The 24,845-nt window shown below is 36.2% G+C and overlaps 1 protein-coding gene across 3 annotated transcripts in view; it reads right to left on the bottom strand.

Annotated features, from left to right (window-relative positions):
* The window catches only part of adamts6 (ADAM metallopeptidase with thrombospondin type 1 motif, 6), a 108,194-nt gene that overhangs the window by 35,257 nt on the left and 48,092 nt on the right, over positions 1–24,845 (bottom strand). For 2 of the 3 annotated variants that reach the window (XM_061907797.1, XM_061907798.1), the window contains exons 11-14: positions 23,912–24,053; positions 18,074–18,181; positions 9,409–9,554; positions 4,691–4,754 (exon numbers count right to left, since the gene is read on the bottom strand). In XM_061907797.1, the coding sequence (XP_061763781.1) occupies positions 4,691–4,754; positions 9,409–9,554; positions 18,074–18,181; positions 23,912–24,053 (460 nt within the window). The remainder of the gene's footprint in view (positions 1–4,690; positions 4,755–9,408; positions 9,555–18,073; positions 18,182–23,911; positions 24,054–24,845) is intronic. The other variant, XM_061907799.1, reaches the window with a different exon arrangement.

Below are 24,845 nucleotides of genomic sequence, written 5' to 3' on the forward strand. Positions count from 1 at the left end.
ATATATTATATATAACATATATAATATATGATATAAATTATATTATTTATTATTTTTATTGTCTATTGTGAGAGAACTGTGGTGCTGAATTTCGCCCGGGGATCAATAAAGTACTTTCTATTCTATTCTAAATGCCAACATGGCACCAAAGTTCATTACAGTAAAAAAAGGAATGTTTTTTTCATTTAGAGAAAAATGCTGTAAAAACGGCAGTAAATGTATAGTTATTTCAATGAAGAGGAGAAAACTATAATTTAGGGGGGATATTGATCTTTAAAATAGGTAAAGTAAGAAGGAATATAAAATAGAAATATATTTCAGTTTTAGGAGTTAAATGGTGGGACACGCTCAGTGAGGACGTGCAGTTCTTTGTTAAGGTTGAAGAAATAATAGAAAAATTATCAAATTACTTTCATCCCAGTGATTTTTTGAACATTGATGTTGCATGTCATCTAAACTTTAAGTGAAGGTATAGATAGGATAAGCAAATATCAGCTCTGGCTTCAGCATATTCCTTTTTCCGTCATTCTCTTGCTTTTCTTTTTGTGTGTAATTGTGTATGATTGTTAAATATGTATCATCTGTATGATTGTTAAATATGTATCATCTGTATGATTGTTAAATATGTATCATCTGTATGATTGTTAAATATGTATCATCTGTATGATTGTTAAATATGTATCATGTGTATGATTGTTAAATATGTATGATTGTTAAATATGTATCATCTGTATGATTGTTAAATATGTATCATCTGTATGATTGTTAAATATGTATCATGTGTATGATTGTTAAATATGTATGATTGTTAAATATGTATCATCTGTATGATTGTTAAATATGTATCATCTGTATGATTGTTAAATATGTATCATCTGTATGATTGTTTAATATGTATCATGTGTATGATTGTTAAATATGTATCATGTGTATGATTGTTAAATATGTATCATGCGTATGATTGTTTAATATGTATCATGTGTATGATTGTTAAATATGTATCATGTGTATGATTGTTAAATATGTATCATGCGTATGATTGTTTAATATGTATCATGTGTATGATTGTTAAATATGTATGATTGTTAAACATGTATAATGTGTACTCTTCAACTGGTCACACAAAATGGTTGATGGTTGATTATATGACCCAAATAAAACTATTTCATTCATTCATTCATTCGAATTTCACAATTTGACCATGAAATCTATTGCTATTTTTACATCGCGCGTTGCATTGAAATCATTTTTATTAGTATTTATTTCGATTTGAAAAAGGGTTTGATGATATATTTTTACATAATTATACAACATTTAAGTTAACATAATTTGCAATGACATGGAGTACATACCGTATTTCTTTGAATTGCCGCCGGGGCGCTAATTATTTCAAAACCTCTTCTCACTCAGGCGCTCACCGAAGGCATGCGGTAAGTTTAGGACTGCGCTTATAAATTTGAGTGTGATGTAAGGATACCATCATGAAAAGTACATTTAATTTAAAAAAACGTTATTATGGTCTTACCTTTACTTATAAATGAAGTCCATGCGCAGCTCCTTCTGATCAAAAGCATCGAGAACTTGTTTATAGAAGTCTTCCTTATTTTTCTTCAGTTTTAAAAGTCTCTGTCTCAATGGAGATCTTCTTTTATTACCTCCTGCTTCGATTGAAAGTCCAGTTTAGAAAACTGTTTTATTTTAGATATGTACTATGCAACCCATTGTTGCTTTTTAGTTTTTATTCTTATTGTAATATTTCTCTATTTTGTTTCCATTTAAACCCCCATTATTTACTTTTTACTTTTATTTAAATTGATCTCAACTCTGTACACTGCTGCTGGAATTTTAATTTTCCTGAAGGAACTCTCCTGAAGGAATCAATAAAGTACTATCTATCTATCTATCTAATCCTCCATGCTAAAAGTGCAAGCGAGAGGAAAAAATAAACGGTCGCTGCTCACTCTTGCTTCTTGTTTCTGCAGCCGAGTAGTCGCAAGAAGAATCACTAGCGCCCTCTACCACCAGGAGTCATTTAATGACTCATATTTGACACACGCAGCTATGGTATATCAATAAAACATAGCTGCTTACTGTTCTTTTTAGCATATTCAATAGCTTGGACCTTAAATCCTACTGAATAGCTCTTAATCTTCTTCCCTTTATGCGATTTCCAATTATCGAAATCAGCCTCCTACATTTTGAAAATGATGACAGGGGAAGTGTCACTCGTGACGTGACGAGTTTGACCCAGCGGAAATTCTAGACATGCGCTAATAAAAATAATATTTTGCGAAACGAGTTTGACCCGGCGTTAATCCTGAGCCGGCGGTAATAATAAGCATGCGCTAATTATCTTGCGAAACGAGTTTGACACGGCAGTAGTTCTAGGCAGGCGCATACTATATACCCGGCGGCAATTCAAGGAAATACGGTATTTATTTTAAGAAAGAATACAATAAGTCAGAAAAGTTACAGTACTTTGATACATATTATTTGCAGGCTTTCGAGGGCCAAATTAAATGAAGTGGCGGGCCACATCCAGCCCCCCCAGGCCTTGAGTTTGACACCTGTGCACTAAAGACTTGAGGGTTCACCCTGAGGCCAGACTATTTAAAAAAAAAAAAAAAACACAAAGGGTCACCTAGAAAGAGTTGAACATGCATGGCCATGTTAAATATTGATTTAAAGCCGCTCCAAAGTGTGTTTCATGCAGGAAAATGTCAGGCTCCAATCAGGTGTCACATGTCCATCCAGGCCAGGGGTCGGCAACCCAAAATGTTGAAAGAGCCATATTGGACCAAACATACAAAAACATATTACATACAGATAGTGTGTCATGTGATATAAATTGAATTAACAGGACTTATAGGGAACTAAATGAGCTTAAATATAGCTACAAATGAGGCGTAATGATGCAATATGTACATACAGCTAGCCTAAATAGCATGTTAGCATCGATTAGCTTGCAGTCATGCATTGACCAAATATGTCTGATTAGCACTCCACACAAGTCAATAATGTCAACAAAACTCACCATTGTGCATTCATGCACAACGTTAAAAGTTAGGTGGACAAAATGAGACGGAAAAAAGAAGTGGCATAAAACACGTATTAGAAAGTCGGCGAAAGTTGTACAAGTAAACCAGGGGTGTCCAAAGTGCGGCCCGGGGGCCGTTTGCGGCCCGCAGCTAATCGTTTACCGGCCCGCCACACATTCTGCAAAAATTGCAAAATTGATAGTATTGCAAAAATAAATTAAAATTTTTTTTTTTTAAAAGTGGGATGAGTTGAAATCTAATGAGAAAAAGTGGCAATGTTGACACAAAGCCGCCATGCAGGCATTTTATTTTTATCTTTGTCTTAATTTTTTTTTTTCCATTGCTCAAAAAAACAACAAAAGGACAAAATTATTACTTAAAAATGATGTGAAGTGAATTATATTTATATAGCGCTTTTCTCTAGTGACTCAAAGCGCTTTACATAGTGAAACCCAACATCTAAGTTGCATTTAAACCAGTGTGGGTGGCACTGAGAGCGGGTGGGTAAAGTGTCTTGCCCAAGGACACAACGGCAGTGACTAGGATGGCGGAAGCGGGAATCGAACCTGCAACCCTCAAGTTGCTGGCACGGCCGCTCTACCAACCGAGCTATGCCACCCCAACATGAAACCTTAAAATGTTTTATGTGGAAAAAATATTGCATATGTTGTGTGGTTGCCATATATAAACATCAAAGTTTTGACAAAAAGACCATAAAAACCAACAAACTAATAGTTCCAACTTAAAATCGACAGATATATCAAAAGTTGATCTTGAAATTTTAAGTGTTAAAAGTTTAAAAAAAAAACTAATAAATATGCATCACTTTATGAGTGTTTAAACTTTCGAATCTCAAATATATTTAGTAGGATTTTATTTAACTTTTCACTGTGATTACTCAAAAATATTAAAGAATTAAAATCAATGGTGTTCTACATTATTGATCTTTGAGGGCTTTAATTGCTAAATAACGGAACTCTCCTGAAGGAATCAATAAAGTACTATCTATCTAAATACTGAATATTTCAGTTTTCCATAAAAAAACAAAGTTGTCTTTGACAGAAAAGGCATAAAACCTTATTTGTTTTACTTCATATCAACCTTAAGTTGATATAGAGATTTACTGTAAGCTTAAAATAAAAAATAATAATAATAATTTGAACTTTTTTTAACATTTTTAGTGACTGAGACCCTCTATGCTCCCCAGGAGCCCTAAGGATAAAAAAAAATCCATATATTTTGTTATGGTTTGAAAATGAAAATGGCATGTTTACATTTTTCAGTTTGAGGCCCTCTGTGGAAAAGGTTTGGACACCCCTGATGTAAACAAATTAGGGTGAGTTCAAGGACCGCCAAAATTAGTAGGACAAAACGGCGCTCGCCAAATAATCGAATCAGTGAAGCATGTATAATAAAAACAGTGTGCTTTATAACAATTAGGGAGCTTTGTGTCATGTTTGTCCTCCTACAGAAACCATATTAAAACAAAAAATGTGTTTTTTTTCCTCTTATCTTTTTCCATGTTTCATATATTTTTGAAAAAGCTCCAGAGAGCCACTAGGGTGGCGCTAAAGTCCAGAGCCGCTGGTTGCCGACCCCTGACATGGGCTGTCAATCAGGCCTTCTACTGAGACAAGGGAATAGAAACTCACGGTGGTGTGACAGGATCGGTAGCGCTTCCTCTCCCCGAGGCAGTACTTCCCTCCTCCGGAAGGCCTGAGGAACACAGGACATTAGATGAGGCGACGTCACTCGCAGCCACAACCTCACCACGAGTGTTTGTGCTCGCTGCAGTGGAATAAACACCTCAGGTGACCAAACACAATAAACACCTCAGGTGACCAAACCCACAATACTGTAAAATAATGTACAATAATGTAAAAAAATTACTGTAAATGGTGGAACAGTACTGCAATTTTTATGGTAAAAAATGCAGCTCAGTTGCCAGAATTTTACTGGAGTGAAGTGAAGTGAATTATATTTATATAGCGCTTTTCTCCAGTGACTCAAAGCGCTTTACATAGTGAAAGCCAATATCTAAGTTCCATTTAAAGCAGTGTGGGTGGCAGTGGGAGCATGTGGGTAAAGTGTCTTGCCCAAGGACGGAAGCAGGGATCGAACCCGCAACCCTGAAGTTGCTGGCACAGCCGCTCTACCAACCGTGCTATGCCGCTCGGGTGCCAGAATTTTACAGTAAAATTAAACATTTTTTTACTGTAAAGACAAAAAAAACCTCTGCAATTTTACAGTAAAATGTTGGCACCTGAAAAAAAAATACAAACTAGCAGCTCAGGTTCAAGAATTTTACTGTAAAATTTACGCTTTTTTACTATAAATAAAAAAAACTTGCAATTTTACAATAAAATTTGGGCTTTTGAAAAAAAAAAAACCTGGCAGGTCAGTTGCCAGAATTTCACTGTAAAATTTACTCTTTTTTTTTTTACTGTAAATTAAAAAAAAAAAATTTTTCAGTAAAATATTGGCACCTGAAAAAAGAACAAAAAAACCTAGCAGCTCAGTTGCCAGAATTTGACTGCAAAATGTACTTCTTCTTTTTTTAACCATAAATAAATTAAAAAAAAACTGCAATTTTACATTGAAATTTTGGCACCTGAAAAACAAAAAATACAAACTAGCAGCTCAGTTTCCAGAATTTTACTGTAAAATGTACTCTTTTTTACTATAAATAAAAAAAACTTGCAATTTTACAGTAAAATTTTGGCTCTTGAATAAAAATAAAACACTGGCAGGTCAGTTGCCAGAATTTCACTGTAAAATTTACTTTTTTTTTAAACTGTAAATTAAAAAAATCTGCAATTTTTCAGTAAAATGTTGGCACCTGAAAAAAGAACAAAAAAACCTAGCAGCTCAGTTGCCAGAATTTTACTGCAAAATTTACTTCTTCTTTTTTTAACTGTAAATAAATTTAAAAAACTGCAATTTTACAGTAACATTTTGGAACCTGAAAAACAAAAAATACAAACTAGCAGCTCAGTTTCCAGAATTTTACTGTAAAATTTACATTTTTTTTTTACTCTAAAGACAAAAAAAAACCTCTGCAATTTTACAGTAAAATTTTGGCACCTGAAAAACAAAATATACAAACTAGCAGCTCAGTTTCCAGAATTTTAATGTAAAATTTACTCTTTTTTACTATAAATAAAAAAAACTTGCAATTTTACAGTAAAATTTGGGCTTTTGAAAAAAAAAAACTGGCAGGTCAGTTGCCAGAATTTCACTGTAAAATTTACTCTTTTTTTTTTTTACTGTAAATTTAAAAAAAATTCAATTTTTCAGTAAAATGTTGGCACCTGAAAAAAGAACAACACAACCTAGCAGCTCAGTTGCCAGAATTTGACTGCAAAATTTACTTCTTTTTTTAACTGTAAATAAATTAAAAAACCTGCAATTTTGCAGTAAAATTTTGGCACCTGAAAAACAAAAAATACCAACTAGCAGCTCAGTTTCCAGAATTTTACTGTAAAATTTACTCTTTTTTACTATAAATTAAAAAAAATTGCAATTTTACAGTAAAATTTTGGCTTTTGAAAAAAAAAACTGGCAGGTCAGTTGCCAGAATTTCACTGTAAAATGTACTTCTTTTTTTTTTACTGTAAATAAAAAAATATGCAATTTTTCAGTAAAATGTTGGCACCTGAAAAAAGAACAAAAAAACCTAGCAGCTCAGTTGCCAGAATTTTACTGCAAAATTGAATTCTTCTTTTTTTTAACTGTAAACAAATAAAAAAAAACTGCAATTTTACAGTAAAGTTTTGGCACCTGAAAAACAAAAAATACAAACTAGCAGCTCAGTTGCCAGAATTTTACTGTAAAATGTACTCTTTTTTTACTATAAATTAAAAAAACTTGCAATTTTACAGTAAAATTTTGGCTCTTGAAAAAAAAAAAAACACTGGCAGGTCAGTTGCCAGAATTTCACTGTAAAATTAACTTTTTCTTTTTTACTGTAAATTAAAAAAAAATGCAATTTTCAGTAAAATGTTGGCACCTGAAAAAAGAACAAAAAAACCTAGCAGCTCAGTTGCCAGAATTTTACTGCAAAATTTACTTCTTCTTTTTTTAACTGTAAATACATTTAAAAAACTGCAATTTTACAGTAAAATGTTGGCACCTGAAAAAAGAACAAAAAAACCTAGCAGCTCAGTTGCCAGAATTTTACTGTAAAATGTACTTCTTTTTTTTAAACTGCAAATAAATAAAAAAAACCTGCAATTTTGCAGTAAAATTTGGGCACCTGAAAAACAAAAAATACAAACTAGCAGCTCAGTTTCAAGAATTTTACTGTAAAATGTACTCATTTTTACTATAAATAAAAAAAACTTGCAATTTTACAGTAAAATTTTGGCTTTTGAAAAAAAAAAACTGGCAGGTCAGTTGCCAGAATTTCACTGTAAAATTTACTTTTTTTTTTTTACTGTAGATAAAAAAAATGCAATTTTTCAGTAAAATGTTGGCACCTGAAAAAAGAACAAAAAAACCTAGCAGCTCAGTTGCCAGAATTTTACTGTAAAATTTACTTCTCCTTTTTTTTAACTGTAAATAAAAAAAAAAAACCTGCAATTTTACAGTAACATTTTGGCACCTGAGCTGCTATTGTTTACTTTATGATATCAAAATAAAAGACAAAGGAGTTTGGCTAATGACGGAGTCTAATAAACAAACGTTGCTCTTCTCCAACGCCTCCTATCAGTACATTAGTTTGGCAAACAAAAACAAAGAGGAGTGACACCTCTCACTTTGAATACACAATCTTCACAGCCTGCGTTCAAATGTGATGAGATGACAAAACATTTGAGCTAGTACAGATGTTATTTGAAGACTGGTACAGGATTGATTGATTGAGACTTTTATTAGTAGATAGTACAGTACATATTCCGTACAATTGACCACGGCGTGGCGCAGTGGGAGAGTGGCCGTGCGCAACCCGAGGGTCCCTGGTTCAAATCCCACCTAGTACCAACCTCGTCACGTCCGTTGTGTCCTGAGCAAGACACTTCACCCTTGCTCCTGATGGGTGCTGGTTGGCGCCTTGCATGGCAGCTCCCTCCATCAGTGTGTGTATGTGTGTGTGAATGGGTAAATGTGGAAGTAATGTCAAAGCGCTTTGAGTACCTTGAAGGTAGAAAAGCGCTATACAAGTACAACCCATTTATTTATTTATTTAAATGGTAACACCCCAATAAGTTTTTCAACTTGTTTAACTTGGGGTCCATGTTAATCAATTCATGGTAAAGTTAAATAAACCAGGAGTGAACCTCCCAGCAAAGACTTTCTAAACAAGTTGTGACAACGTTCACGACTTGTTGCAAGTTTCCTCACATCATCAACTCTGTCACAGCAGCTGATGGACGCCGTATTGAGGAAATAAAAGTCCCATCAAATAGTTTTCTCTATACTTTTAGTGTGGGGACAATATTGTCCACACCGGTCTCCATCCAAACACAGCAGTGCCTCTTACACCAAGCCCTTGGATGAGTTTGGTGCGGAAGACGCAAAACGAGTGACGTCAAAAATGGAGTTTTAGCAGAAAAATCTGTCACATTGGACTGACTTGCACAACGGGTTTTGTTACAAACGTCGGGCTGGCGTGCATATGTCGGCGTTTTTACTCACTCTGGACTTTGACCGTGTCATCAAAAACGTCAACTTTTCGGGATGTTACACAAATGCAAACAGTGTTATTTTCTGCATCGTGTTTCATTCTGCACATTGCCACCTAGTGGCCTGGCATGCACACTACAGTGTACATTGCCACCTAGTGGCCTGGCATGCACACTACAGTGTACATTGCCACCTAGTGGCCTGGCATGCACACTACAGTGTACATTGCCACCTAGTGGCCTGGCATGCACACTACAGTGTACATTGCCACCTAGTGGCCTGGCATGCACACTACAGTGCACATTGCCACCTAGTGGCCTGGCATGCACACTACAGTGTACATTGCCACCTAGTGGCCTGGCATGCACACTACAGTGCACATTGCCACCTAGTGGCTTGGCATGCACACCACAGTGCACATTGCCACCTGTGGCCTGGCATGCACACTTCAGTGCACAATGCCACCTAGTGGCCTGGCATGCACACTACAGCGCACATTGCCACCTAGTGGCCTGGCATGCACACTACAGTGTACATTGCCACCTAGTGGCCTTGCATGCACACTACAGTGTACATTGCCACCTAGTGGCCTGGCATGCACACTACAGTGCTTGTCTTTATACTTCCTGAATGTGAAAATGTATCCCCATACTTTAGCACACACACACACTCGCACACACACACACACACACACACACACACACACTCAGAGGTGTTCCGCTGGCCGTGGCTTACTTTGCCTACTTACGCTGGGCTGTCACAGTGCCTGGCGGAGGAGGAGACGCCGCCGCCGCAGGTCCTGCTGCACTCCCCCCAGGAGGACCAGGGCCCCCAGCCACCGTCCAAGCTTTGGGGCCAGGTGCCGAACGACACACACTCGCCCTGGAAGCACCACTGGGGGCGGGAGAGGGAGAGGGCGGCCATTAGTGCAACAAGTCACTTTGACTCTCTTCCAGCAGCCACGTAAATTAGCGCGGGTGAAAGTTAGACTATACACCACCTGACTGATGACTTTTTCCTTTACCAACACACTCCCCGCCCTTCCCCCCTTTTTTTAAACACACTGATGCACGATGACGCCATTACTCACCCATTATTTCATTTGTCATTAGCCATGTTTCCATTCTGTCCATGTTCACATGACTCAGCTCTTTTTTTATTCCTCACCAGGGGAATTATTTCCTTTCTTTGCTTTTCTTTGAAAGCCACATGAAGCTGTCCGTCGTTTTGTGACTTTTTAAAAAAAAAAATTTTAATTAGTACAGCTATTTATTGTTAAATTGAATACATTTTCTTATAATACTTTGACTTATTTTTTGTAGAAATACTGCAACTGTTATTGCAATAAGACAATTACAGCAACTGCGATTATAAAGACGTCACGCAGAGGAGGAAATGTCGTATTACATTATTATCTTTTTTTATTTTTTTTATTATTACGGCTATTTATTGTTAAATTTATTACATTTTCTTATTATACTTTGACTTGTTTTTTGTAGAAATAGTGCAATTGTTATTGCAATAAGACAGGGGTGCCCATTACGTCGATCGCGATCAACTGGTCGATCTCGGAGGGTGTGTCAGTCGATCTCAAGCCAGGCATTAAAAAATAGACAGAAAAATGAGCAATCATCAATCATACCAAGACTTCACTTTCATCAGTTGTTTGACATTCGCGGCACCCGAGGATCTTGTGAGATGACGCTGGCTGCTGCGAGCTCATATTTAAGAAAAAAATCACTAACAGGGCGGACGCAGAGAAACACATTTTATTTCTAGAGACTCTGTCCCTTCCGTCAAAACTCTAAAGACCGACTGCACAGTTCCTGTCTTCACCATAAAAGACCTGTTTCATCCTGCCTGTGCTAACAAAATAAGAGTCTCAGAAAGCTAGCGTGCACAAACTAGCAAGCTACGGAGTTTGATGCCAATGTATTTCTCCCCCGCCCTCAGCGACTGCTTTCTCACTTGCTTGCCCACCCGCACAGTCACTGACGTCACTCACCTGCTGCTAGACATTAAAGGGCCACACACATATGCTACTCTCATGACAAAGTGTTTAAAAACGAGTATGCAAGTTGGACAAATGAGATGCCAAATCCAACCACTTTCATGTGGTATTGGACAGAAAGGAGGACTTTTTTTTCTCCTCCATTTGAAAATGCGGACGTTATCAGCACCACTGTCTAATTCCAATCAATGCAAGTCATCAGAATCAGGTAATACACCAACTTATATTCTTGTCTTCATGAAAGAAAGGAATCTATGTGTGTTAAACATGCTTGTATTATCATTAAACACCATTAACTTGTTAACAAAAATGTCTCTTTCATAAATAAATAAAAATAAATTATAAATAGGAATGAGGTAGATCTCCTCGACTTGGTCAATTGAAAAGTAGCTCGCCTGCAGAAAAAGTGTGAGCGCCCCTGCAATAAGACAATGAAAGCAACTGTGCGATGATAATGACGTCACGCAGAGGAGGAAATGTCGTATTACATTATTATCTTTTTTTTAATTATTACGGCTATTTATTGTTAAATTTAATACATTTTCTTATTATACTTTGACTTGTTTTTTGTAGAAATAGTGCAATTGTTATTGCAATAAGACAATCACAGCAACAGCGTGATGATAATGACGTCACGCAGAGGCGGAAATGTCGTCTTACATAGTTTTTTTTATTAGTACAGCTCTTTATTGTTAAACTCAATACATTTTCTTATAATACTTCAACTTATTAATTTTATAAATAGTGCAATTGCTATTGCAATAAGACAATTACAGTAACAGCGTGATGATAATGACGTCATGCAGAGGCAGAAATGTAGTCTTACATATTTTTTTATTTTTTTTTAATTAGTACAGCTATTTATTGTTAAATTTAATACATTTCCTTATTATACTTTGACTTATTTTCTGTATAAATAGTGCAATTGTTATTGCAATAACACAATCACAGCAACAGCGTGATGATAATGACGTCACGCAGCGGCGGAAATGTCGTCTTACATTATTTATTTTTTTTTTTTTTTTTTAAATATTATGGCTATTTATTGTTAAATTGAATACATTTTCTTATAATACTTCGACTTATTAATTTTATAAATGGTGCAATTGTTATTGCAATAACACAATCACAGCAACGGTGTGATGATAATGACGTCATGTAGAGGCGGAAATGTAGTCTTACATTGTTTTTTTGTTTTTTTTAATTAGAACAGCTCTTTATTGTTAAATTGAATACATTTTCTTATAATACTTCGACTTATTAATTGTATAAATGGTGCAATTGTTATTGCAATAACACAATTACAGCAACGGTGTGATGATAATGACGTCACACAGAGGTGGAAATGTAGTCTTACATTGTGTTTTTTTGTAATTAGTACGGATCTTTACTGTTAAATTGAATACATTTCCTTATCATACTTTGACCTAATTTTTGTAGAAATAGAGCAATTGTTATTGCAATAACACAATTATTGCAACGGGGCGATGATAATGACGTCACGCAGAGGTGGAAATGTCATCTTACATTGTTGTTGTTTTTTCTTGTTGTTTTTTTTAATTTTATACAACTTTACTTATAAATTGCTACATTTACAAACATTTGAAAAATAATAATCAAGATAAGTACAAAAAGAGTACAAAACAGCGCCAGGGGGTTGTAAACTCAAAGTAACTAAAGTAGAATGAGATATGTTGAGAGTGCTTCGGTTTTTGTGTGCATTATGAATAGATGTTTGTATTAGGGTTGTCCTGGTACCGGTACCAAAATGTATTTCGGTAGCTTTTGATACTAAATAAAGCGGGAACCACAAAAAATGTCATTGTTGTCTTTATTTGACCAAAAAAAAACATGAAACATATCTTTCTTATTGTCATTGAGTCCTTAAATAAAATAGTCAACTAGTCTTTTAGTAGTAAGTAAACAAACAAAGACTCCTAATTAGTATGCAATAACATATTGTGTCATTTATTTACTTATTATTTTGTACACATTATGAGGGACAAACTCTAAAAATGGATTATTAATCTCCTTGTTCATTTACAGTTAACATCTGCTTATTTTGTGTTTCAACATGTTCTAGCTACACTTCTGTTAAAATGTAATAATCACTTATTCTTCTCTTCTTTGATACTTGACATTAGTTTTGGATGATACCACACATTTACTCTAGGTATCGATCCGATACCAAGTGGTTACCGGATCGTACATTGGTCATATTCAAAGTCCTCATGTGTCCAGGGACGTATTTACTGACTTCATAAACACAGTATGAATTTTTTTTTAAAGGAACAAATATCAATGTAATCATAGTAGTATCGACTAAATATGCTCTTGTATTTGGTTTCATTACAGTGGATGTTATATGTAGATCCACCCATGGCATTTGTTTACATTGTGACGCCGGTGAGCTATTGTATCCTCCTACGGTGTGTAGTGAAGCATGTTTAGCTATTCCTCGTCCTCCAGTGATAATGATACTTGTAAGAAACTTACTTTATTTGTCGCCATGGAGGCCAGGATTAGTGATTTAGAAGTATTTCAGTGTTATAACTTCAACTTTATCTTTACTTCTTAGGCCAAAACGCGTCCCTTCTCCCTTTTCTGTCTACACACTGTGTCTGCTTTTAAGTACTCTGTGTGTGTGCGCGCTGCCGAACACGCTCCCCTGCTGGTAAAAGCAGCAATGTCATGACGTGACGTCATGCACGGGAACCGGTACTTTCTCAAGCACCGTTTTTGATTAATGAGCACGGTAATACTGTACCGATACCGGTATACCGTACAACCCTACATCCGGGACAGGTCAAAACCTGGTCAGCCCCCAAGTGAAATATCGCACACTTAAATGGCCTTTTTATCTGGATGGGGGGGGGGGTCTTTGTTTAATGCGAGCACATCCTGAGGGTGTTAAGGGATTGGGTTTCACCAACTGTGTCAGTAGGCCAAGGGCCCAGAGGGACTGGCAGTCTTGGAGGCCAGGACTACGTGGGGCCGGTGTCCTCTTTCCGTGGCTTTAAAGGAGATGAAGTTGCAGTGAGGAGGGAGGGATGACGTTACACAACAACCTCCAGGAAGGTGAGAGCGCAGACAACGAGAAGCTCAGTTCGCCTCACTGGGTCACTTTTTGTCCCCGCGGGCCCCTCTTCATTACACGGCGGGTGAGAAACGGCTGACGGTCGCGTTCCCTTTTCAAGCCTTCCGGCCCAGACGGGGTGCGTCGGCGGCGCTCCCAAAACTGCTCCAAAAGCGCTTCCAAAAGCCCCCCCTCCCGGCTCAACCTGGGGCCCCCCCTGTGTTGTCCGGGACCCTGTCGGTGGGCCCCCGACCCTCAAAGGCTCCACTGAGCTAATGCTAATGGCCGTTGACAGCTGGTGACACTCTCCTATTCTTCCCTTTTAGACCTCGGACCATCCCGCCACAATGGCCGACGTAATCCGCGTTAAAACTGTCCGTCCCAGTATGCCCATGACCTAAACCCCAGCTAGCGCCACCAGCTAACACCATTGCTACGTACAATATTTACAGTATTTTAAATGTGTGTTCCTACTTACGGAAACAAATTCGAGTGTGTGTTCGAATCATGGCAGATTCGGTAACAAACAACGGATAAGACTTATTGGACAAATGAGTATTGATGACCTTATCTTTTTGAAGCTGAATATACTGAGGAGGAACTGCTGCTTCTAGAAGTGAGCACGTATTTTGAATGTGTGCTCCTACTTACGGAAACAAACTCGAGTGTGTGTTCAAATCATGGCAGATCGGTAACAAACCATGAATACGACTTATTGGACAAATGAGGATTCATGAACTTATCTTTTTGAAGCTGAATATACGGAGGATGAACTACTGCTTCAAGAAGAGAGCACATATTTTGAATGTGTGTTCATACTTACGGAAACAAACTCGAATGTGTGTTCTAGTCATGAAATGAGTATTGATGACCTTATCTTTTTGAAGCTGAATATACTGGGGAGGAACTACTGCTTTTAGAAGTGAGCATGTATTTTGAATGTGTGTTCCTACTTACGGAAACAAACTCGAGTGTGTGTTCTAATCATGGCAGATCGGTAACAAACCACGAATATGACTTATTGGACAAATGAGGATTCATGAACTTATCTTTTTGAAGCTGAATATACGGAGGATGAACTACTGCTTCAAGAAGAGAGCACATATTTTGAATGTGTGTTCCTACTTACGGAAATAAATGCGAGTGTGTGTTCTAATCACGGCAGATTCAATAACAAACAACGGATACGACTTATTGGACAAATGTGTATTGATGACCTTATCTTTTTGAAGCTGAATATACTGAGGAGGAACTGCTGCTTCGAGAAGCGAGCACATATTTTGAATGTGTGTTCCTACTTATGGAAACAAACGCGAGTGTGTGTTCTAATAACGGCAGATTCGGTAACAAACCACGAATACGACTTATGGACAGATGAGGTTTGATGACCTTATCTTTTTAAGCTGAACACACGGAGAATGAACTGCTGCTTCTAAAAGCGTGCACGAAGGAAGAGTAAGATATTGGAGCAGACGGAAGTTGAGAGAGTGAAGTGAAAGTGATACAAAGATGTAAATGTGGTATTTGAAGCCAAACTATTTCGACATAAATCGAGTGCTTAGCCAAATGAACCGGAAAAAATTGACTTAACGCACAACTGTCTACTTTATATTGATCATGACACAGAAGAAGAGAAGAAAAAGTGATTATTACATTTTAACAGAAGTGTAGATAGAACATGTTGAAACATAAAATAAGCAGATTCTAACACTAAATGAACAAGTAGTTAAATAATAAATTTTTACAGTTTGTCCCTCATATGTACAAAATAATAGGTAGATAAATGATACAATTTGTTACTGCATACAACTAATTAGGAGTCTTTGTTTACTTACTACTAAAAGACAAGTTGTTTGGTATGTTCACTACTTCATTTAAGGACTAAATGACAATAATAAACATATGTTTCATGGAAACTAACATTTTTTGTTAAAATAAAGACAATAATGCAACTTTTGTGGTGCCCTTTACTTAGAAAAGTATGGAAAAGTACTGAAAAGTATCAAAATTAATTTTGGTACTGAAATATTGGTATCGGGACAACACTCGCCCGAAAGCACTTTACACAGAGAAAGCCACACATTTAAGCTTGTTGGCGGTGGTAAGCTAGGTTTTAAGTGTGGGTGGCACTGGGAGCAAGGCAGTGACTAAGCTGGAAGAGAAACCGGACGGCTGCGCCCCCATAATAAGGTTAAAGTAAAAAAGTTAAAGTACCAATGATTGTCTCACACACACTAGGCGTGACGAATTTATTCTCTGCATTTGACCCACCACCCTTGATCACTCCCTGGGAGGTGCGGGGAGCAGTGAGCAGCAGTGGTGGCCGCGCCCGGGAATCATTTTTGATGATTTAACCCCCAATTCCAACCCTTGATGCTGGGTGCCAAGCAGGGAGGTAATGGCTCCCATTTTTATAGTCTTTGGTATGACTCGGCCGGTGTTTGAACGCACAACCTACCCATCTCAGTGTCATGTCTGTTGATCATGTTTTTGTTTGGCCATGTGCTGTTTGTTTTTTGGACACTCAGTTCCTGTTTTTGCACTTCCTTGTTTGTTTTGTTTTCATGACTAACCATTAGTTTCCACCTGTCCTTATGTCACGCACCTGTCTCACGTTTTGCACTCGCACAACTGTCACTAATTACCACAGCATTATTTAAACCTGTGGTTGCCAGGTAGTCAACCTGGCGACTTTACCTTTACCCACTTCATGCCATGCTACCTCTACTCACTTCATGCCATGCTACCTCTTTCACTCATGCCGATCCATAGTTTTGCTTCTTGTCATGCCACGTAAGTTTTGTTTATTAATGCCACAGTTAGTGTCTTTTGTTTTTTGTCCATAGTTTTGTCATTTGTGCTAGTCTTTTGTTTTCATTAGTCTAGTTTGTTCTCCGCCATTGTGCACACCTTTTGTTTGCTTCTTTATTTATAGTTTGTTAGTGTCATTAATAAATGTGTACTTATATTCACGTCTTGCCCGCGCCAACTTTCCTTCGCCTTACAGAAAAACAAACCCCCAAGTCCATGTATTGACACTCAAGGTGGACACTCTAACCCAAAGGTGTCCAAAATTTTTCCACAGAGGGCCGCACACGTAAAAATTTAAGGATGCGGGGGCCATTTTGATATTTTTCCTTTTCAAACCATAACAAAATATATGTTTGTTTTTTTTTTTTATCCTGAGGGCTCCTGCGGAGCATAGAGGGTCTCAGTCACTAAAATGTTAAAAATAAGTCAAATTATTATTATTATTTTTTATTTAATGCTTACAGTAAATCTCTATATCGACTTGAGGTTGATATGAAGTAAAACAAATAAGGTTTTATGCCTTTTCTGTCAAAGACAACTTTGGTTTTTTTAGTAAAACTGAAATATGCAGTATTTAGACGGATGGACGGATGGATGGATAGATAGATGGATAGATAGATAGATAGATAGATAGATAGATAGATAGATAGATAGATAGATAGATAGATAGATAGATGGATAGAACTTTATTGATTCCTTCAGGAGAGTTCCTTTATTTAGCAATTAAAGCCCTCAAAGTTCAATAATGCAGGAAACCATTGATTTTAATTATTTAATATTTTTGAGTAATCAAATAAAATCCTACTAAATATATTTGAGATCCGAAAGGTTCCCCACTCATAAAGTGATGCATTTCTATTATTATTTTTACTTCTAACACTTAAATTTCAAGATCAACTTCCGATATATCTGTCGATGTTAAGCTTGAACTATTATTTTGTTTTATGCTCTTCTGTCAAAACTTTGATGTTTTTATATGGCGACCACACAACATATGCAATATTTTTTCCACATAAAACATTTTAAAGTGATCATTTTTAAGTAATTCATTATAACATAGATTTTTTTTTTTTTTTTTTTTTTTTTTGAGCAATAGAAAAAAAAGAAAAAGACAAAAGGAAAAAAAAAACTGCCCGCTTGGCAGCTTTGTGTCAACATTGACACTTTTTCTCATTAGATTTCACCTCATTCCACTTTTTTAAATGTTTTCTTAAAATTTTTGCAATACTATCAATTTTGCAATTTTTGCAGAACATGTGGCGGGCCGGTAAACGATTAGCTGCGGGCCGCAAATGGCCCTGGGGCCGCACTTTGGACACCCCTGATCTAACCACTAGGCCACTGATAATGGTGAATATTCCTACTCTGGGGAAATGTGGTCACTACGGACAAGCCTGGAACCAAAAATCGTTATAAACCAGGGATGACTGTATGATCCTGACATATTAGCGAGCTAACATATCAGCCGCGACAAAACCGTCGCCAGGTTTGGGCCGGACTTGGCGGGAAACTTACCCCTTTCTCGATGCTGCCGGTCTGGCACAGGGTTCCCTCGGCGGCGGGGATACTGTTGGTGACACAGCGGTTGCTTTTGCTAAGGCACCAGAGCTCTCTACACACTTCCTGGGAAAGAAGGCAAAAAAAAGCAAGTTGGTCAGAAGAAATCAATTCCTGGGAATCACAGCGGCCAAAGGAACACAAAGGAAGCCGGGCAATAAATCCCGGGGGAGGCCAGACGATGAGACCAGGGGCGACGCCAAAAGGTTATCTCTCGGTGTCCTCGTACGGGAAAGGAGGAGTCAGCTGGATCAACAGCGTGACTAACGTTTGCTCACCTCCATTCCTGGGATAATGGCGGGTGAGCAACACCCCCCGAGCCCCCAGGTCTCAGATAAAGATGACCCGCAAGGCCGAGCAAATATCTTCAGTCTGACCGAGTGTCTGAACAAACACTGCCATGTTTTCCTAGACTCCAGACCAGGCTCCTTCTGGACCGCACGGACAAAGCCTTCGGATTACGGGGGGAAAGTGAAATTTGCCCCCATTAAGCTAGCACATGTTGAAAGTACAGTTCTGCGTGAGGGTTCTGTCCCCCGCTCGGCACTTCAAAGGCTTCGAGGGGACGGTCGTGCGCGGCGGAAGAGTTGGCCCATGAACTAGAGTTACGATCCGGCTGGCAGATCCTGACCCGTCAGTAAATAAGATGAACCCCCTCAGCCGGTCCAGATTAGACAAAGCCTCCAAGTGGTTGCAGCCACTTCCCTTTGCCAGCTGCTTCCAATAAGCCGCCCCGCTGCTACGTCCACCGACCCCGGGCCCTGATGAAAGGTCCGCCACCCGAGAGCCAACCAACACGGATACAGGCCTGATGGATTTACGCGAAGGGAGAACACGGCGGTAAACTGCAAGGGGCCGTAAAGATAACTTAATCTTCGCCGTGAATTCACAAGATCTGAATATGGACCGTGTCAGGTTCAAACACAGAACCATCTATTAAACGAGACAAGAAGCAAGGAATCAGGCAGAGTCGGAGTTCAATTTAGCACACCTCACCACCTGGTTCGATTGGTTAGGGAAATGTAAGAATTTACCTCCCTGCGTTTCCACCAAAAACTACCAGGGTAGATAAAGTTCCATCAGGAACTCATTTAGTTCCTTATCACCACTAAGTACTTAGGAAAGGTATCTAGGCTTTCTTTTCGGAATTACCTGAAAGACAACTTGTTTATTTCTTATTCCCCGTGTTTTTGATCTTTGACAACAGAGAGGAAGAAGTACCGTAGGAACTTTCCAGTTGCAGGAACCTTTGTGCTGAAAAGGCTGAGTTGAAGACATTCGGCCCTTTTCCACTGCAGGAACTTCCCCACTGTAAGTAAAGTTCCCCCTGTGTGTCCACCAGAAACGAGTAGATTCAGTTGTTCAGGAACCTTTCGGAGTTCCTGCCAGCTCGAAGGGACTTTTCGAAGCTGTGGAACGCTGATTGGTTGAACACAGTTCCTAAAACTTATTTTGCGAACACACGACCGCCATTGTGGAGTATGCGAGGACAACTTGTTCATTTCTTATTTCTCCTGTATTTCAATGACAAGATACTTGAAAACAGAGAGAAAGAAGTACCGTAGGAACTTTCGAGTTGCAGGAACCTGAAGAATGCTGAGTCAGAGACATTTGGCCCTTTTCCACTGCAGGAACTTCCCCATTTACCCGGGTGTATAAAGTTCCCCTTGTGTTTCACCCAAAAACTACTCGGGTAGATTCAGTTCTTTAAAAAAAGCCTTACTATTATTTGTATGTTGTTATTTACAGATAAACACTGACATGTATTATTGATATATTATTTATTAACACTGACATGTATGATTTATATATTGTCATGTACGGATAAACACTGAACATTATTATCTATATATGTTATTTACAGAAACACTGACATTTATTATTTGTATATTGTTAATTATAGATAACCCTGACATTTATTGATTACATATTGTTACGTACAGATATACACTGACATTTATTATTTATATATTGTTACGTACAGATATACACTGACATTTATTATTTATATATTGTTATTTACAGATAAAAACTGACATTTATTATTCATATATTGTTATTTACAGATAAAAACTTACATTTATTATTTATACATTGTTATTTACAGATAAACACTGACATGTATTATTGATATATTATTTATTAACACTGACAGTTATTATTTATAAATTGTTACCTACAGAAAAACAGACATTTATTATTTAGACATTGCTATTTACAGATAAAAACTGACATTTATTATTTATATATTGTTATTTACAGATAAATACTGATATTTATTTTTTATATATTTTTATTTACAGATAAACACTGACATGTATTATTGATATATTATTTATGAACAGAAATTTATTATTTATATATAGTTAGTTGCAGATAAACCCATACTATTATTTATATATTGTTATTTACAGATAAACACTGACATTTATTATTGATATATTGTTATCTACAGATAAACCCTGACTATTATTTATATATTGTTATTTACAGATAAACAGACATTTATTATTAATATATTTTTAATTACAGATAAACCCTGACTACTATTTATATATTGTTATTTACAGATAAACACAGACATTTATTATTGATATATTGTTAATTATAGATAAACCCTGACTACTATTTATATATTGTTATTTACAGATAAACACTGACATTTATATTGATATATTGTTATTTATAGATAAACCCTGACTATTATTTATATATTGTTATTTACAGATAAACACGGACATTCATTATTGATGTATTATTTACAGATAAACCCTGACTATTATTTATATATTGTTATTTACAGATAAAAACTGACATTTATTATTCATATATTGTTATTTACAGATAAAAACTTACATTTATTATTTATACATTGTTATTTACAGATAAACACTGACATGTATTATTGATATATTATTTATTAACACTGACAGTTATTATTTATAAATTGTTACCTACAGAAAAACAGACATTTATTATTTAGACATTGCTATTTACAGATAAAAACTGACATTTATTATTTATATATTGTTATTTACAGATAAATACTGATATTTATTTTTTATATATTTTTATTTACAGATAAACACTGACATGTATTATTGATATATTATTTATGAACAGAAATTTATTATTTATATATAGTTAGTTGCAGATAAACCCATACTATTATTTATATATTGTTATTTACAGATAAACACTGACATTTATTATTGATATATTGTTATCTACAGATAAACCCTGACTATTATTTATATATTGTTATTTACAGATAAACAGACATTTATTATTAATATATTTTTAATTACAGATAAACCCTGACTACTATTTATATATTGTTATTTACAGATAAACACAGACATTTATTATTGATATATTGTTAATTATAGATAAACCCTGACTACTATTTATATATTGTTATTTACAGATAAACACTGACATTTATATTGATATATTGTTATTTATAGATAAACCCTGACTATTATTTATATATTGTTATTTACAGATAAACACGGACATTCATTATTGATGTATTATTTACAGATAAACCCTGACTATTATTTATATATTGTTATTTACAGATAAAAACTGACATTTATTATTCATATATTGTTATTTACAGATAAAAACTTACATTTATTATTTATACATTGTTATTTACAGATAAACACTGACATGTATTATTGATATATTATTTATTAACACTGACAGTTATTATTTATAAATTGTTACCTACAGAAAAACAGACATTTATTATTTAGACATTGCTATTTACAGATAAAAACTGACATTTATTATTTATATATTGTTATTTACAGATAAATACTGATATTTATTTTTTATATATTTTTATTTACAGATAAACACTGACATGTATTATTGATATATTATTTATGAACAGAAATTTATTATTTATATATAGTTAGTTGCAGATAAACCCATACTATTATTTATATATTGTTATTTACAGATAAACACTGACATTTATTATTGATATATTGTTATCTACAGATAAACCCTGACTATTATTTATATATTGTTATTTACAGATAAACACAGACATTTATTATTAATATATTTTTAATTACAGATAAACCCTGACTACTATTTATATATTGTTATTTACAGATAAACACAGACATTTATTATTGATATATTGTTAATTATAGATAAACCCTGACTACTATTTATATATTGTTATTTACAGATAAACACTGACATTTATATTGATATATTGTTATTTATAGATAAACCCTGACTATTATTTATATATTGTTATTTACAGATAAACACGGACATTCATTATTGATGTATTATTTACAGATAAACCCTGACTATTATTTATATATTGTTATTTACAGATAAACATGGACATTTATTACTGATATATTGTTATTTACAGATAAACCCTGACTATTATTTATATATTGTTATTTACAGATAAACACTGACATTTATTCTTTATATACTGTTATTTACAGATAAACACTGACATTTAGTTTTGATATATTGTTATTTGCAGATAAACACTGACATTTATTCTTTATATGGGGACGGCGTGGCGCAGTGGAAGAGTGGCCGTGCGCAACCCGAGGGTCACTGGTTCAAATCCCACCTAGAACCAACCTCGTCACGTCCGTTGTGTCCTGAGCAAGACACTTCACCCTTGCTCCTGATGGTTGCTGGTTGGCGCCTTGCATGGCAGCTCCCTCCATCAGTGTGTGAATGTGTGTGTGAATGGGTAAATGTGGAAGTAGTGTCAAAGCGCTTTGAGTACCTTGAAGGTAGAAAAGCGCTATACAAGTACAACCCATTTATTTATTTATATATTGTTATTTACAGATAAACACTGACATTTAGTTTTGATGTATTGTTATCTGCAGATAAGCCCTGACTATTATGTATATATTGTTATTTACAGGTAAACCCTGACATGTATTATTGATATATTACTTATTAACACTGACATTTATTATTTATATATTGTTACTGACATGTATTATTGATATATTACTTATTAACACTGACATTTATTATTTATATATTGTTACTGACATGTATTATTGATATATTATTTATTAACACTGACATTTATTATTGATATATTGTTACTGACATGTGTTATTGATATATTGTTATTCACAGATTGCTTACACTCAAGTGAAAGAAATACGACTAATGCAGAAATGTACTGTACGTCATTTGTCAAAACTACCTGAAGTGTCAAAGGCGGTGGAAAGGCAAACCACACGGGTCCACAGGAACATTCAGCTCCAGGAACTAAAGGTTTCCGGGAACTTCAAATTCCTGAAGTTTTGGTGGAAAGGGGCCTCTTGAAAAGAACTGAAACAGACTCTTCCAAAAATGGTGGCATGACTCAGGTTTAAAGAAGACCAGGTTTACCCTCTAACCCTCACTGCTCTTTCTATGGCCTCGTTCTTTATCTGTCCTGCCGGGTATCTTCACAGTCGCTCCCTCAGACCTTGGCCTCTTTCTCTGACAAGTTTGGAGCCGTGGCGCTCAGAGAGACCTTCCGAGCACCTCCACTTGTCAGACAGTAATTAAAGAGTTATCTACGCCGCTCCCCTTGGTCTCCAACAGGAAACATAAAGCTGAAGAACCTATTACCTCATGTCCCAAAGGGACCGGCACAAGACTAAATATGCGGACCTCATGGGGGTTTGGAGAAGTTAGGGGTTGAGGTTAGTTTATTCCTTCCGTCAAGGCTCTGGGCGGCGGTTTCGGTCAAGTCTACTCCGAGAACACCAACGGGCGGGGAGGATGCTGGTTTCTTACCCCGTACTTGCACTGTCGTGAGGAGGCTCCGTACTGGAAGCGGCACTGCTCGTCGGCGTCGTACACCTGCCCCGGAGCCACTGTTGGGTACAGGAAGTCTCGTTTCAGAGGTTCATTGTCCAGACACGTCCCCCGACCTGAGCTGTCAGAAACACAGACCTCAAATAGGATTGTTTCCTGCACAAATCAATCTGGATGACGGAAGTCGCGGGGATGGATCGGTTCACAGGATCCGCGGTTCGGATCTTATTACGGTTTTGTGACACGTTTTCATTCGGGTTCGGTGAACATTTCGATTCTTTTTAACACACCAGAATAACACACAGGACACTGTAAATATGAAACTTGGAGACGAGCTACTTGGACATAAATTGAGTGCTTACCCAAAATCAACAGGAAACCGTCCCCGGCCAGGTGGGCCAAAAGCGAAACTGTCCATCAACTGAGTCAATTTAATATCGATTATGATACCAACAGCACGTCATGTGTGTTAGTACAAGTACAGTACAACTACAGTACATACGCTGTGTACGAACAATTACATTATTATCAGCTACATTTTATTGCATAACTGATACTCTTGATTGTTTCCTTGATTAAAAAAACTATAATAACGAGCCTGTCTTTTGAACCAGTCTTGGAAAGTTCAGTCGTTGCTTTGTTTATTTGTTGTTGTTGTTGTGCTCTACAAAGTGTTAATACTTTAAGTATTGTCCATTTATTTCTAAAAATTTAACTAACACTAGTGATGTGTTTCCTTGGTAAAAAAAAAAAAAATTAAAACCAGTATTTTGAACCAATCTTGGTAAGTTCAGTGTTGCTGCTTTTTATGTGGTTGTTGTTGCGCCCTACAAAGAGTTAATAATGTCAGTAGTGTCCTTTCATCTCTAAAAATGTAACTAATACTTGTGATTGTTTCCTTGAAAAAAAAAAA

The sequence above is a fragment of the Nerophis ophidion genome, linkage group LG08 (assembly GCF_033978795.1).
Source record: "Nerophis ophidion isolate RoL-2023_Sa linkage group LG08, RoL_Noph_v1.0, whole genome shotgun sequence".
NCBI classification, from domain to species: Eukaryota; Metazoa; Chordata; class Actinopteri; order Syngnathiformes; family Syngnathidae; genus Nerophis; species Nerophis ophidion.